General features: G+C 37.5%; 1 protein-coding gene across 1 annotated transcript; it reads right to left on the bottom strand.

Moving 5' to 3' along the window:
* Nucleotides 1–6,112: 6,112 nt before the first annotated feature.
* On the bottom strand, nucleotides 6,113–7,252 carry OR56B4 (olfactory receptor family 56 subfamily B member 4). Its single transcript, XM_521808.6, has one exon. It carries the CDS (start codon nucleotides 7,161–7,163, stop codon nucleotides 6,204–6,206), a length of 960 nt encoding a protein of 319 aa, XP_521808.4. The 5' UTR covers nucleotides 7,164–7,252; the 3' UTR covers nucleotides 6,113–6,203.
* Between the last annotated feature and the right edge of the window lie 7,967 nt (nucleotides 7,253–15,219).

The following is a 15,219-nucleotide window of genomic DNA, read 5'->3' as shown; positions in this document are numbered from 1 at the left end:
TAGAGGACTACTAAGTGACTAATGGGTGGATAGCAGTGTGGATATACAGTGTGGATATCCTGGACAAAGGGAAGATTCATGTCCTGAGTGAAATAGAGTCATGTGAGATTTCATCATGCTACTCAAAATGGTATGCAATGACAAACTTATGAATTGTTTATTTCTGGATGTTTTAATTTAATATTTTAAGATCATGGTTGAATGCAGTTAACTGAAACCATGAAATGTAAAACCACAGATAAAGGGGGACTACTGTATACCCATATATTGTATTCTAGTATAATATAGGATAGCTTTCTTTTGCTCACTATTTGCATAGAATATCTTTTCCCACCCTTTCCATTTCGAAGTATTTGTTTTTTATTTTAATGTGAGTCTCTTGTAGATAACCTATTATGTTTCCTTAATCCATTTTAGCCATTTATACCTTTTAATTGGAGAGTTTAATCTATTTACACCTGAAGTAATTACTGATAAGGAAGGACTTCTGTCATTTTGCTACTTGTTTCATGTTTTAGACGTTTTTCAGTTTCAATTATTCAGTTCTGCCCTCTGTAAAAAAATCGTTATTTTTAAAAATATTTTAAATCTATAGTTTGTTGAATCCACATATATAGAACCCATGGATACAGAGGGCTGACTGTATACAAGAACTTTGTTTCTATCTAGCTGTTTCCCTTTATCTTGTGATTATCACAAATTACATCTTTATACATTGTGTGCCCATTAACATATATTTATAATTTTGTTTATGTAATTATCTTTTAAATAACATAAATATATTACGTTCTTTATTTCTTTAAGCAAATTTCAGTTATGATTGTGTCCTTCCATTTCATTCTGAAGAATTCCCATTAACATTTTTTGTAGGGTAGCTCTACTAGCTATGGACTCTCTCTTTTTTTTTTGTTTTTGTGCCACTGGGAATGTCTTATTTTTTCCTTTACTCTTGCGCATAGTTTTGCTGGTTATAGAAACATTGGTTGACCTTTTCTTTTCCCAGCAATTTTAGTACATCACCCCACTGACTTCTAGCCTCTACGGTTCCTGATGACAAGGCAGCTGTTAATCATACTGAGAATCTCTTTTATGTAATAAGTTGTTTCTCTCCTGCTGCTTTTGGGTATCTGTCTTTGTTTTTGTCTTTCTTTTTAAATTTTTCTTTTTCTTTTTGTGTTTTTGTCTTTCTAAAGTTAGATTGTAATATGTCTCAATGTACATCTCTTTGAGTTTATCCTAATTGGAATTTGTTGAGCTCTTGGATATATAGAAAAGCACACTTCAATTCCAGTATTTTTATTTTGTTTCTTTTTATAATTTCTCTCTCCTTATTAACATGCTCTGTTTGGTGGGACATTGTTCTCCTTCCTGATTTGCTTTAGTTCTTTGTCCAAGGTTTCCTTTAGCTCACTGAGTAAATACATTTGATTTGAAGTTTTTGTCTAGTAAATCCTAATACTTGGGCTTCCTCAGACAGTTTCTATTTTTTTTAACCCCTGTGTATTGGCTATACTTTCTTTTTTTTTTTTGCATGCCTCATAGTTTTTGTTAAAAAGTTAACCTCTTAAATATTATAAGCAGTCCAAGCTTTTAAGTGTGTCTGTTGTTTCCTGACTGTTATTCCTTCTCTCTGGTGGCAGAGGCTAACACATTCACCAAATGTTTTTGACAAGGCCCCTAGACAGCTGCCATTCTACCCTGAGAGATTCTGAGTTAGGCAAAATAAAGGCAAGCTCTTTGCACCTGTCCTTCAGTGAACCATCAGATGGGTCAAAACAACAATAATTCTTAGAGAACAGGTCTCCTCTGCTCCTTCTGGTACCGTGAACCCACATAGGAAACATGGGATGCTGTTCTGAAGACTACCACCAAACTGGAGAAGAAGGAACGGAGCCAGAGTGAGTTAGAATGCCACAGAGGTCTCCTACTGAGATTGTCATCTTTTTTTTGATCAAGTGTTCACCTCATTGATGCAGACCTTTGACCAGTTCCATTAAAGTTCATTCTAACAATTTGTGCCTGTTTATTTGTTAGTTTGGTGGAGGGGCAGGCTCTTGGAATTTCTTAATTCACTATTCTCACTAAAGTCACTAGAGAGGATTTTATTTCCTGGTTCTGATGTGCTTGCCTGTCAGGCTTAGCTGCAGCATGTACAGCTTCTCCAATACCCAGTTCCTGCAGTACATGGCAGTCAGCAGCATCCAGTGGCCAGCAGCTTCCCCCCAGTAACTTCCTGGGGGTGATTTTATAGCAGAGGGTCTCTGGTGAGCTATCTCCTTATGAACAACTTTCCCTAGCATCCTAGAATGTAGATTTTCAGCAAGTTTCATGAGCACAGCATGATTGCATTTTCTCTCCATTCTGTATCCTCTCCAATAAGGTCTGGATCTCAGCCCAGAAGTCCTTTATCTTAGGCAGTCTCTCTCATCTGTAGTGACAATGGCTCCTCCCTGCATCTACTATTCTTATATTCTTTAGTGTTTTCTCTACTTACTAGTCAATCTCTTGATACTCCAATCCCTTGTTATAATTAAAAATTATTTATATTAACTTTCTCCTGTTGAAATTCATGTGGTTTCTCTCTCCTGATTGGACACCAAATAATATATTGGAAGAATGAAGCATACTGGAAATTGCTATGAACAATGAATTTAGTAAAGCTTCACAGTCAAATAGAAATAAATTTTGATAATGTAGTTGTGAATATTAAAAATTCTAAGACATTTTTGAATAGGAAGCGACATGCTTTAAAAAGTAATTATGACTTAGAACTAAAATTCCAAATTATTTTAGTAAAATCCAGTGTTCTAGTTATCTGTGCTTTTTAACAGACCACCCTAAAGATAGTGGTATCAAACAATACTTATTTTATCATGCTCACAGATTCTGTGTGTCAGGAATTTAAGAGCAGTGCTGTGATGATGGCATACTTCTACTTCACAAATATGCAGCCTCGGCTCAGAAGACTCAGACAGCTGGAGGTGATCAAATGGTTAGTGACTGGAATCTGTTGAAGACATCTTCATTCACATGTTAGACTTCCTGGGCTAGCATGATTCCAAGGCTGGGCTCAGCTGGGGCTGTTGACTAGAGTCCCCATACTTGGCCTTGTCATGTGGTTTAGACTTCTCATCACATGACAGCTGGATTCTGACAGGGAGCATCCTCCAGAGAGCAACCAGGGAGCAAATTTTCCAGGAGACACAAGTGGATGCTGAATGGCTTTTTTTGGACTTCTGTCACATTCTCTTGGTTAAAAGTGAATCAGTGAGGCTCAGATTCAAGGAGAAGGGGAACTAAGTTCAATTTCTTGATACGGAATTGTTAATGTTTCACTGCAAAAGAGCATGTGAGGTGGGAGCTATTATTATGCTTGTCTTTGGAATGTGCCATATTCAGTGAGATGTTCAACAGAGGATAAAAGAGACATAAAAATGATAAAGTTCTTATCTTGAGCTTGGAATTGGAATGAGAAAATACTGCATAACTATTATGTAATTTGGGCATATTAATAAAAAAGTATAAGTTTGAATGTGTTAATAAAGTTATGCATACAACAACCTGTCAAATAGATATATTTAATAAAATGTGCAGATCAATGAAATGGGGATGTGGGGAGATGTGTGAAAGAGGTCAGTTCAGCAAAAGTCAGGAGTAGGAGAAATCTGCCAGAAAACATAATAAAAATAAAAATAAATAAGATGACAGGGTGAAACAAAACAAAATCATAGGAATTATAACAAATATGAATGGACTTAGTTCCCCTATTTAAAGAGAAAGTTCCTCAAATATGGTTAAAAATAAAGAACAAACTAACGGTGTTTCCAAAAGACAGGCTGAAGTTAAAATATCAAAGGAATGTGGAAAGAAGTGAATGGGAGAAGACAAACAGGCAAATAAAGTAGTATGACAGTATTAAAATCATATAAAGCAAAGCATATGGGCAAATATGAAATACATGACAAACATAAATAATTCATAAAAATAAAACAATGCACAATCTTTTTTTATCCTCATGGCACCTATAGAGGAGAGAATAATTAATTGCATAAGTCTTCCGGACTCCAAGATGAATGTTAGGTGTTTGTTTATTTTCAAAAGAACTGAGACACATGTCCACAGAAGTTGTTGAGAGTGGCCTACAATCTGGGCTGCTGTGCATAGACTCATGCTATGTATTTTTGAATGAATCAATAAATAAACAAATAAATAAATAAAGGTATGTATGAATGAAAGTTTAAAGGCAGCTTTGAGGATGGCACAGTATTGCCATCTACCAGAGACATCTAAACTGCCTGAGCCTCAGTACTGCCACTTCCCAGTGGGTGAATTTATATAATTATCCAAACTTAGCCCCTATTTCTTTGTAGAAAAGAATTAATAGTAATCCTTTAACAGCTTCCTAATTAAGAGGACTGCTATGAAAATTATGTGAAATTACTCAATCCACTGTGGGAAAGTATTTTGCAAACTGTGAAGAACTCTGCAGGATTAGATGTTATTACTCTGATCCTTCAGGGTAAAAAATCATGGGAGGTTGAGTTAAGTTAAAATCCTTTCTGTAATTGTCTCTCTCTTGCCTCGTCTTATTAGATGATCAGTTGCTTCCATTTGAATCACTGTCAAGAAAGAATGAAGCAGCCAATTCTTTTGGAGGAAGTTGATAGTCTCTTTTTGGGTAAGTTTCCAAGCATAACTCTTAAGAAGTCCTGTCCTGCACACAGATGACTTCCCCCTGCAGCTCTGTTATGCTGCCCAGCATCCATTACTCTGGTGAGATGAGCTGATGGTTTCTGATGTTGCTTTAGTCCTTGTGCTATTTCCTAAGAAGTTGTTTTCCAAGGTGGACTCATGTGCAAACTTCCTGAGGTCATTATTCAGACCATGGTCCAGGTATTTTCTTTGATACACAGAATTCAACAGATCTATAATGCTCCCTGATTATATAATGAATTAAGCACCTACTGTGTGCAGTGTTCAGACTGAGGCTCAGAGAAAGTACACATGAATGGTTCTTGTACTCAAAAAGTGTGCAATTTTGTTAGGTGAGCAAACAGCAAAAATTCAGTTAGCTTTAATTAACAGGTTATTTGAAACTATTTTTATAGGGCATTTTCTAGGATCCATTTTCTTCCTTTCCTAGCAAGAAAACTGCCACATAGTTAGATTTATATTTCCATGTGTATATCTTATTTCGAAGCATGTATTCTTTATCTCTTTTGATTGTCACAGCATGTTTGCGATTTGGCTCAGCAAAATGTTATGATTTCTGTCACTTTTAATCAGAAGAATTGAAATATAGGGAGGTTTCATAAGTTGTTCAAGTTCACACAGAAATTTTGGAACAGAGCAAGACTGAGAGTAAGAATAGTGCTATGGTTTTTCAATCAGACTTCCCAGGACTTGAATCCCAGCTCTCCCACTTAGAAACTGTGCTGTCAGGGGGCAAGTTCTATAATTTCCAGTGCCCGAGTTTTCTTAGCTGGAAATTGGGAATAATATTGTACCTGCCCAAAGGGTTATTGTGAGAATTGAGTCAGATAATCTACATATATATTTTATCAAAGTTTCTGGCCTACAAGAAGTATTTAACATTTGTTAACCATTAATTCATTAATTATTGAGATTTTTTTGGGTACAAAAATTAAACTTTACTCCTTTTTAATAAACATTTATTGTTTACTTTTTATTATAAAAATTACATATGAAAAGCACATAAATATGTAAGAGTTAAATATGTGTAAATATTAAAGGCTTTGTTTTCTATTATTAGTCATATTATAATGATTTTTATGAATAACTTTTTGACTGCATTTAGACTATTTCTTTTGGATATTTTTCTAAAATAGAATTACTGGTTAAGAACATTTAAACATTTATAAACATTTTGATAAATTTTACCAAATTGCTTTTTGGTGTGTTTATAGTCCTACCAGTTGTGTAGGAAAGTGTTAATCTCGGGGTAGGCTAGCATTAATAGTTAGAAACATTTCACTTTTTTGTTCTTACTTATTTTCCAGGTAATAGGAAATTTCCTTGTAATTTTAATATACATATTTTGATTAGTGAGGCTGACAGTTTTCATGATTTTATTGGCCATTTTTTTCCTAGGGAGTGTGGTAAGTGCAGATTATAACCCTGATCTATTGAGAACTAAAACCTCTGTCATTTCTTAACATCTTACTGGATTCCTAAAGCTGGAGTTACTTGGACACGTCCTGACCCAGTCCAAGCAGTCTCTGAAAGCCCAGTCTGAGTTTGTGCATCCTGAGTGCACAGGCCAGGGGGTTGAGTGCAGGGGGGATGACATTGTGCAGCACATTAAGGAACACAGGAATAAGGGGAATCTTTTTCTCTGCAAGGTGTGTGACAGACAGCACAATGATACCTGTGTAGAAGAGGATGAGGATGAGGTGGGAGTTACAAGTGCTCAGAGCCTTGGACATTGCTTCTGCTGAGTTCAGCCTCAGCACAGAGTGAAGGATTACAGCATAGGAAGAAAATATCAGAGCCATATCACTCCCAACCAAGACCCATGCTAGCATCAGTTGGTAAAATTTGTTCACAGTGATGTCATCACAAGCCAGGCTGATAACCCCCAAGTTAGAGCAGAGGCAGTGCTCGATTTCATTCCTGGAACAGTAGTGTCTTTGGGCAGCCAGTATAGGCACTGGGATGGTCAAGAGGCCATTCTTGAGCATGATGAACCCTGTGGCTTTGAAGACAAAAGCTTTAGTGACTATGGAGGGGTACTGAAGAGGGCGACAGATGGCTATATATCTGTCTACTGCCATGCAGAGAAAGATGCCTGACTCTATGCAGAAGAAGCAGTGGATGGCATAGATCTCAGCAAAACACATGGGGAGGCTGATGGCCTTGGCATCAAACCAGAAGATGGCCAGGATCTTGGGCATGATGGTGGTGGCCAGGCCAATGTCCACCACTGCTAATATGCCCAGCAAATGGTACATGGGTTCATGTAGCACGGTCTCATGTTGAATGGTGATAATGATGAGGAGATTGGCACCAGGAGCTAAGAGGTAGAGCAGAGTCAGGGGCAGGGAGAGCCAGTGCTGCCACTCATGAATGCCTGGTAATCCCATCAGGATGAACTGGGAAATCTGGAGGCTGGAGTCATAGGTAACACTGGTGGAGGTATCCATGGAATGGGTGCCTCAGTCTCAGTGTCTGTCTGAAATAGAAGGAATCTCTGTTTAAAAGTTCAGCTAAGGGGCTGAGCGTCGTGGTTCATGCCTGTACTCCCAGCACTTTGGGAGGCTGAGACAGGCAGATAATTTGAGGTCAGGAGCTCGAGACTGACCTGGCTAACATGGCAAAATCTCATCTCTGCTGAGCATACAAAAATTAGCTGGGTGTAGTGGTGCCTGTCTGTAATCCCAGCTACTCGGGAGGCTGAGGCATGAGAATCATTGAACCTGGGAGGCGGAGGTTGCCGTGAGCCGAGATTGTGCCACTGCACCCCAGCCTGGACAACCGAGTGAGACCCTGTCTTAAAAAACAAAACAAAACAAAAAGTTAAGTGTCTTGGTAAGAGCCCCTCAATAATGAACCAGCTCCTTTTATTCATGAATGACCCTCAACTTTATTTGACTTCTGGAAATATTCCACAGAGGAATAACAAAAAAAGCAAAAAAATTCTAAACAGAAGAGTTGGAATAACTATTTTTCATCATCACTTGTATGTCTAATAAGCATGTCCACATATATTAACAACAGTCTTATCACTAACAGATAACAAATGTTAGTATTTGATTTACTTCCAATTTTCTGTTTTATTTTTAAACAGTCTACATCATTATCTAGAGATAATTTTGTGTCTTGTTTTTGTCTTTTAGCAGTATGTGTTAAGATGTAATATAAGCACTCAAAAATTTTATTTCATGGATGAATACATTAACCAAAGACTTCACAATATTATTTAAAAAGTGTGATGTTAATTTTAATTGCTGCTTTAAATTTTTGCATTTGGCTATTCTATAATTTACTGACAGGTATTTTGCTTTTAATATTGTTTTCCTTGAGTAGAGTTTCAAAAGTGATGCAAAAGTTATATATACAAAGGATATAATAGTCTTAAAATTTTAAATATAATTTTGATTTTATTTTAAGATATATTATCTATACATGGTAAAAATCAAAATAAAATGAAAAATATAAACAATGAAAAGTAAGACTCTCATGCTTGGGGCTTTGAAATCTTTTTCCTTTTCACCAGAGGCAGCCAGTGATATGTTTCTTGGGAATCCTTCCATTAATAGTTTATGCATGGATAAAAACATATATATATATAATTTTCATAAAAGACATAATCAATTGTTAGCATACCCTTCTCCTTTTTTCTTTCCTTTTCTTTTTTAACTTAATATTTTGAAGACTGCTCCATATTTCCATACTGCTGTTAAGTTGCATTATTTTCTACCACCTAGATGCCCTATAGTTTAATGATTTTTTTTTTGTATTTTTAGAATTGATATATCATAGTTGTAGATATTTTGGAGGTACATGTGATATTTTGATACATGTATACAATGTGTAATGATCAAATCAGTGTAATTAGGATATCCATCACCTCAAGCATTTATCTTTTCTTTGTGTTAGGAACATTACAATTCTCTTTTAGCGATTTTGAAACATACAGTAAATTATTAACTATAATTTTCCTACTGTGCTATTGAATACTAGAACTTATTTCTTCTACCTAACTGTATTTTTGTCCCCATCAGCCACCCTCTATTTTTCCCCTACCCCCACCCTTTCCGGCCTCTGGTAACCACCATTCTATTCATTACTTCTGTGAGATCCACTTTTTTTCTTTTTCCGGCTCACTGCAAACTCCGCTTCCCAGGTTCAAGCGATTCTCCTGCCTCAGCCTCCTGAGTAGCTGGGATTACAGGTGTGTGCCACCACACCCGGCTAATTTTTGTATTTTTAGTAGAGACGGGGTTTCACCATGTTGGCGAGGCTGGTCTCAAACTCCTGACCTCAGGTGATCCGCCTGCCTTGGCCTCCCAAAGTGCTGGGATTACAGGCGTGAGCCACCATGCCCAGCTGAGATCCACCTTTTAAGCTCCCAAACATGTGTAGGAACATGTGATATTTGTCTTTCTCTACTTGATTTATTTCACTTAACACAATAACCTCCAGTTCCATTCATGTTTCTGCAAATGACAGGATTTTATTCCTTTTTTTGGCTGAATAATAGGCCACTGTGTGTGTGTGTGTGTGTGCGCGTATCACATTGGATATATATATATACACTCTCTATACTATATACAGTGTGTGTATATATAGTGTGTATGTATCTATATATATCTCTCTCTATATATCTCATATTTTCTTTATCCATTCATCCATTCATGAACACTTAGGTTGATTCCATATCTTCGCTATTGTGAATAGTGCTGCAATAAACATGACAGTGCAGATATCTCTTCTATTTACTGATTTCCTTTCTTTTGGATATAAACCCAGCAGTGAAGTTGCTGTACCATATGGTAGTTCTCTTTTTAGTTTTTTTGAGGAAACTCCATATTGTTTTCCATAATGGCTGTACTACTTTACAATCCCAACAACAGTGTACAAACATTCCCCTTTCTCTGCACCTTTGCTTGCACTTTCATATTTTTGATAATAGCCATTCTAACTGGAATGAGATGATATCTGTTGTGGTTTCGATTTTCATTTCCCCAATGAGTAGTGATGTTGAGCAGTTTTTAATATAGCTATTCGCCATTTGTATGTCTTCTTTTGAGATATCTATTCAGATATTCTGCTTTTATTTATTTATTTTTTTGAGATGGAGTCTTGCTCTGTCGCCCAGGCTGGAGTGCAGTGGCACAATCTGGGCTCACTGCAAGCTCTGCCTCTGGCCTCAGCCTCCCCAGTAGCTGGGACTACAGGCGCCCACCACCATGCTTGGCTAATTTTTTGTATTTTGGCTTTCACTCTGTTAGCCAGGATGGTCTCGATCTCCTGACCTAGTGATCCGCCCGCCTCGGCTTCCCAAAGTGCTGGAATTACAGGCGTGAGCCACCGCACCCAGCCTCTGCTTCCTTTTTAGTTGGATTATCTGTTTTTTTCTAGTGAGTTTCATATATATTCTGGTTATTAATCCCTTGTCAGAGAGTTTGCAAATATTTTCTCCCTTTCGCTCCTCATAAATTGTTTTTCTTTCAGTAAACATGTGAGTTTGAAACAGAAGGAAGTTTGCAAGAAAACATCAAAAAGTTATCAGACATGTTTCTTCCTCCAATAGGTGTCAGTTGGCCCACGGAAAAATCCACCCATAAAAAGTAAATGTAAGCTCACTTTCTTAAACATTCTGTAGGTTGTATATTTGTTAGGCATTTAATCTGTTTCCAGTATTTTCTACTATAAAAAATGAAGCTGTGAATGTACTTTTTCTTGTATCTTTATGCATATGTATAAGTTTCTCCACATAATAATTGCCAAGAACTAAACTGCTGGGTCAAATGGAATGAAACGATATTGATTTGACAAGACAAATTGTCTTTTAAAGAGGTTATTCTGACCCAGTATGAAAGTATGGGGATTTTGAATGCTCTTGATGTATACTAAAATGTTTTTACATAGGTACATTGTAGTACTTTACACACCCAGAATTTGTTCATGAGTGTGTCTGTTTCATCATGTCCATGCCAAAATTGGGAATTTTAATTTAAAATATTTATTAATTATTCTATTAATATAATAGAATGAAAATTGATATATCAATTTTGTTTTAGTGTTCACTTCATTGTTTAGTAAATTTTAACATTTTCAAGCACTCATTTTCCATTTATAAGCTTACTCATTAATTTTCTATTTTATCTTATTGTCTATTTGTTATTTATCCAATCTGTCTTGTAGTACTAGAGAAAATAATGTTTTTAAAGTGCTTACCATTGCAGTATATACTACTTGGGTGATGGATGCACCAAAATCTCAGAAATTACCACCAAAGAACTTATCCATGTAACCAAACACCACCAGTTCTCCCAAAACTATTAAAATATTAACAATAAAAATAAAAATAGTAAAGTGCTTACCATGGAGTCTGGCAGCACAACCTTATTAATATGTATGAGTTTCACTATATCTTGAGAATATGACTTCTTTTTAAAGATTATTATGGTTAAGAATTTTATTATCAAAATTATTACATCTCAGAAAGTTCAAATGTTACAGCAATGTGTGAACACTCCACATGAGAAAAAAGAGATACTTCTTCACTCCCAAAAGTTCCCCCCACCTCCTTTGCCCTGACCTCCCCCTGGAAATTTGGTCTTGACAGCACCCTGCCCACACAGAGTGGCTGGGGTCTCTGTCGCTGCTAGGCAGGGTGAGGGCCGCTTGCCCACTGGCTTCTTCTCCCTTTGGTTAACAGCCAAGGGGACAATGCAAACCCCAGCCCAAATGAAGAGACATTTACATACATTTTATATAATACAGCATCCCAAGCAGCATGATTTCTTCTTCCAATGCTCTCCCAGACTGATGGGTTTGTGGGGGAAACAAAAAGAAAAGTACTCTGCTGAGCATTAAAAAAAAAAAAAAAAAACTGCCCTCATTTGAGCAGACACCTGAATTTAATTTTGAAAACTGAAATTTTATAACAGTCACACACAAAGAGAGAAGGCTGTTCATATGATAGTTGTAGGACAAAGTAGAAAAGAAAGGGATGCAACAGGCTAGGGAGAAAAATGAAGAGAAAAGAAGTTAGAGGGGAGGAAGGACGGAGATTCACAGTATTATCTTGTTATTCACTACCCCTCCCATGGTTATAACTAAATACAAAATTATAAAAAACATCAGATATGACAGTAAACAAGTGAAAGAAATAAGCTGGCAACCATACAAAATTTGAAAAGATTGTGTACCTAACCTGGTCTGGCCCTAGGGCTCCTCTAGAGGTGTACAGCATGGGCAGAAGCCGGTCCGTTCTCGTCTCCCATCTAGAACAGTGTTAGGGGTGTGGCCTTTCACCAGGGGGCCTTTCACCAGGCCCACTCTCACATAAGCATCCCCCGAAGAAATGCGGGGCAGCCCACACACAATCAGTCCTGTTGGTGCCACTCCACAAACCTGTCTTCCCACCTTACCCTACAGACACAGTGCATGCTCCTCAATCATGCAGACGGTCGTGCTCATGGCATTGTCAACTCCTGATTAATCGGGAGTAGAAAAAGTAAAATTCAGAGCATTTCCAAACCACTTGGTATCCTTCCCAATCAAATTTATCGTCAAAAGCTTGTAAGTAGCAGCGCAATTGGCCTATATTCGTCTCATAAGGATATTACCTCTATCTGTTGAATTTTCTGGGAAATTTTCCTCCAATTCATTTTCTGTTAAATTCTATTTATCCTTTAAAAATGTATTATGCACATGCAAACATTTAATTTTTTTTTTTTTTTTAAAGACAGGGTCTATTTCACTCAGGCTGGAGTGCAGTGGCATGATCACGGCTCACTGCAGCCTTGACCTCATGGGCCCAAGCAATCTTCCCACCTCAGCCTCCTGAGTGGCTGGGACTACAGGCGTGAACCACCAGGCTTGGCTAATTTTTGTATTTTTTTGTAGAGATGATGTTTCACCATATTGCTCAGGCTGGTCTCAAACTTCTGGGCTCAAGTGATCTGCCCATCTTGGCCTCCCAAAGAGCTGGGACTACAGACATGAGCCACTGCACCAGGCCACATTTAAACTTTTATGTAGTCCTAACATTTGCACTTTTAAAATTAATTATTTCATGACTAGTAAGCTTTTAATAATGTAAACTCAGTTTTTTTTTTTTTTTTTTTTGAAACAGTCTTGCTCTGTTGCCCAGGCTGGAGAGCAGTGGCATGATCTCGGCTCACTGCAACCTCTGATCCTGGGTTTAAGCAATTCTCCTGCCTCAGCCTCCGAAGTAGCTGGGACAACAGGCATGCAGCACCATGCCCAGCTAATTTTTGTATTTTTAGTAGAGAGAGGGTTTCACTATGTTGGCCAGGATGGTCTCGATCTCTTGACCTCAGGATCCGCCTGCCTCGGTCTCCAAAAGTGCTGGGAGCTCCCAAAGTGTTGGGATTACAGGCGTGGGCCAACGCACCCTGCCAAATTCAGTATTTTAATAACCATTTGTTTGCATTTTCTTTATAAAAATTTATTAAAAAAATAATTTTTAACTGATAAAGCGAGAAATCTCTAAATTAATTTTCCCCCGCAAATAACTAGACCATTGTTCCAGTACCATTCAGTAAATAACCCCTCTCTTCCCCATTAGTTTGCAATGCCCTTTTTTTGTCATATATTAAATTTTAAAATATATTCAAAGATCACTGCCTGCCTGCACAATTTTTTCTGGTTTTAGTGCACGTGCCAATTGAATTAGTTTATTTGCTATTTTGTAGAAGAGATTCTTATTACTAACTTCAAATAACTTTTTAAAAATGAACAAAAAACTGGTTGCAATTTTTTGAGTATTATATTAAAACATGTAAAGCAATTATGGAAGAAGTGATGTCATTATCTCATTGATTCTTTCCATTCAGAAATATTATGTTTTTCCTTTCTGTCATAGGTAGTTTTGGATTTTTTTTCCATTATTGTTACCTTTTCCCTCCATTATACTTTCTAATTGGCTATTGTTACCTAAGAAAACTGATTATTATAATTTTAAGGAAATGTTTTCCAAAATACAGTTATTTTACAGTAGTACTTTCCAAAGCTAGCAGCTTTTTATTAAATTATTGTCTCTTTCAAATTTTCTGTTTTTGGCAGAAAAATGTATTACCTATCATTATGATAGTTTTGGATAATGTACACTTTTATTTTTATTTTGCATATTATTACAATATTTAGAATTTTCAAAACTATACAAAAGAAATGGTGATAGTCAACATCTATTCTAGCTCTGAACTTTAAACCCTCTCTAGAGCTCTCTCTCCTACGGCACTGGCTAATCCTTTTCTGATAAATGTTTTTATTTATTTAGGTGATTTGATGTTTATTTCTAGTTCTTAATTTTTTTTTAATTGGGCATTGATGAAATCAATAACTATTTTTCGGGAGTCTCAAATGTGTGATTTAAGTGGCAGGATCTCCTGCTTTCACCATTCCTTCAGTATTTATAGAGCTCTTCTTCTGTGTCAGACTCCATGAGGCAGGAGTGTGTACTTCCACTGGTAGGGATTTCTATTATTTCCAGCATGTCCAGAAAAGACCTCAGATTCATTTTTCTCACTTTTTCTCCAGGTCTCAGGCCTTTGTCTCTGCACAGGTGAGGATCTCGAGGGAAAAGAGGGCCAGAGTTGGAAGGATCAAACTGAGAAAGTCAGGGAGGAAGGAGAAAAACAGGCAGCAGCAACCAAGACAGAGACCTATGAACAGAAAAGGAAACAGCTTCTCATCTGTGGCCTCTTGGTTCCTCCCTGCTAGGAGATCCAGGACAGATCCTTTCTAAATGGAATTGCTTTCTGTAGCTGCTTCTGTTCTCTTGGCTACACCTCTCTTTTATCACTTTGTTGCTGAGAGTACGTCTCATTCTCTGCCGTGGGGTTTGGGCTGTTGAACAAATTGGAGCACCAAGATGCCCTGGACCTTCTCTGCTACTCCCTATGTGCTCCATGAGGCTTCCCCTAATTTTCTTCCTGTGTGCCCCAATACTTGGAGTTTTCTCACCACCACCCCAATTGACCTCCCCATGATTTTAGAGGAGTATCAAACTCAACTTAGGGAACAGAATTACTCAGCCCCTAGTCCCATGGGAAGCACTCTTAGATAGTCTTCTGTGTCATGATGAAGGGTTGGGAGGAGGTGTCCCTCCTTCTGGTGTGAATCCCTGAATGTCTGTTCCTCTCCCCAATACAAACAGCTCAATTCAGCCTCTTCAGGAGCCATTTTCCAGTGGATGTATTTTCTAGTCTATACTTCATGTTTTACCACTTCCTTTATCGTGGGTTTTCTCTCCATATACACACATATATAAAATGCAGATGCCCCCTTTGTTGGCTATTTCCTATCTGTCTCTCCAGATGTCTTTCCCACCTTGCTCTGTATCCAGAGTTTAAAATCTATGGCCTCTGGTTTATTGTTGGATTTGGCCAGGGGGAGGCACTGGTGGGAGATCAGAGGGCAGCAGGGACTACAAGTAGAGGATTTATTTTTCTGACTCTCTTCCTATTGGCTCACTGTTTGACAGTGCCTGTGTTTCTCTAC

The sequence above is a fragment of the Pan troglodytes genome, chromosome 9 (assembly GCF_028858775.2).
Source record: "Pan troglodytes isolate AG18354 chromosome 9, NHGRI_mPanTro3-v2.0_pri, whole genome shotgun sequence".
Classification (NCBI taxonomy): domain Eukaryota; kingdom Metazoa; phylum Chordata; class Mammalia; order Primates; family Hominidae; genus Pan; species Pan troglodytes.
Note: the sequence above shows the minus strand (reverse complement) of the source record. Positions and strands in the feature narration are given on the sequence as shown.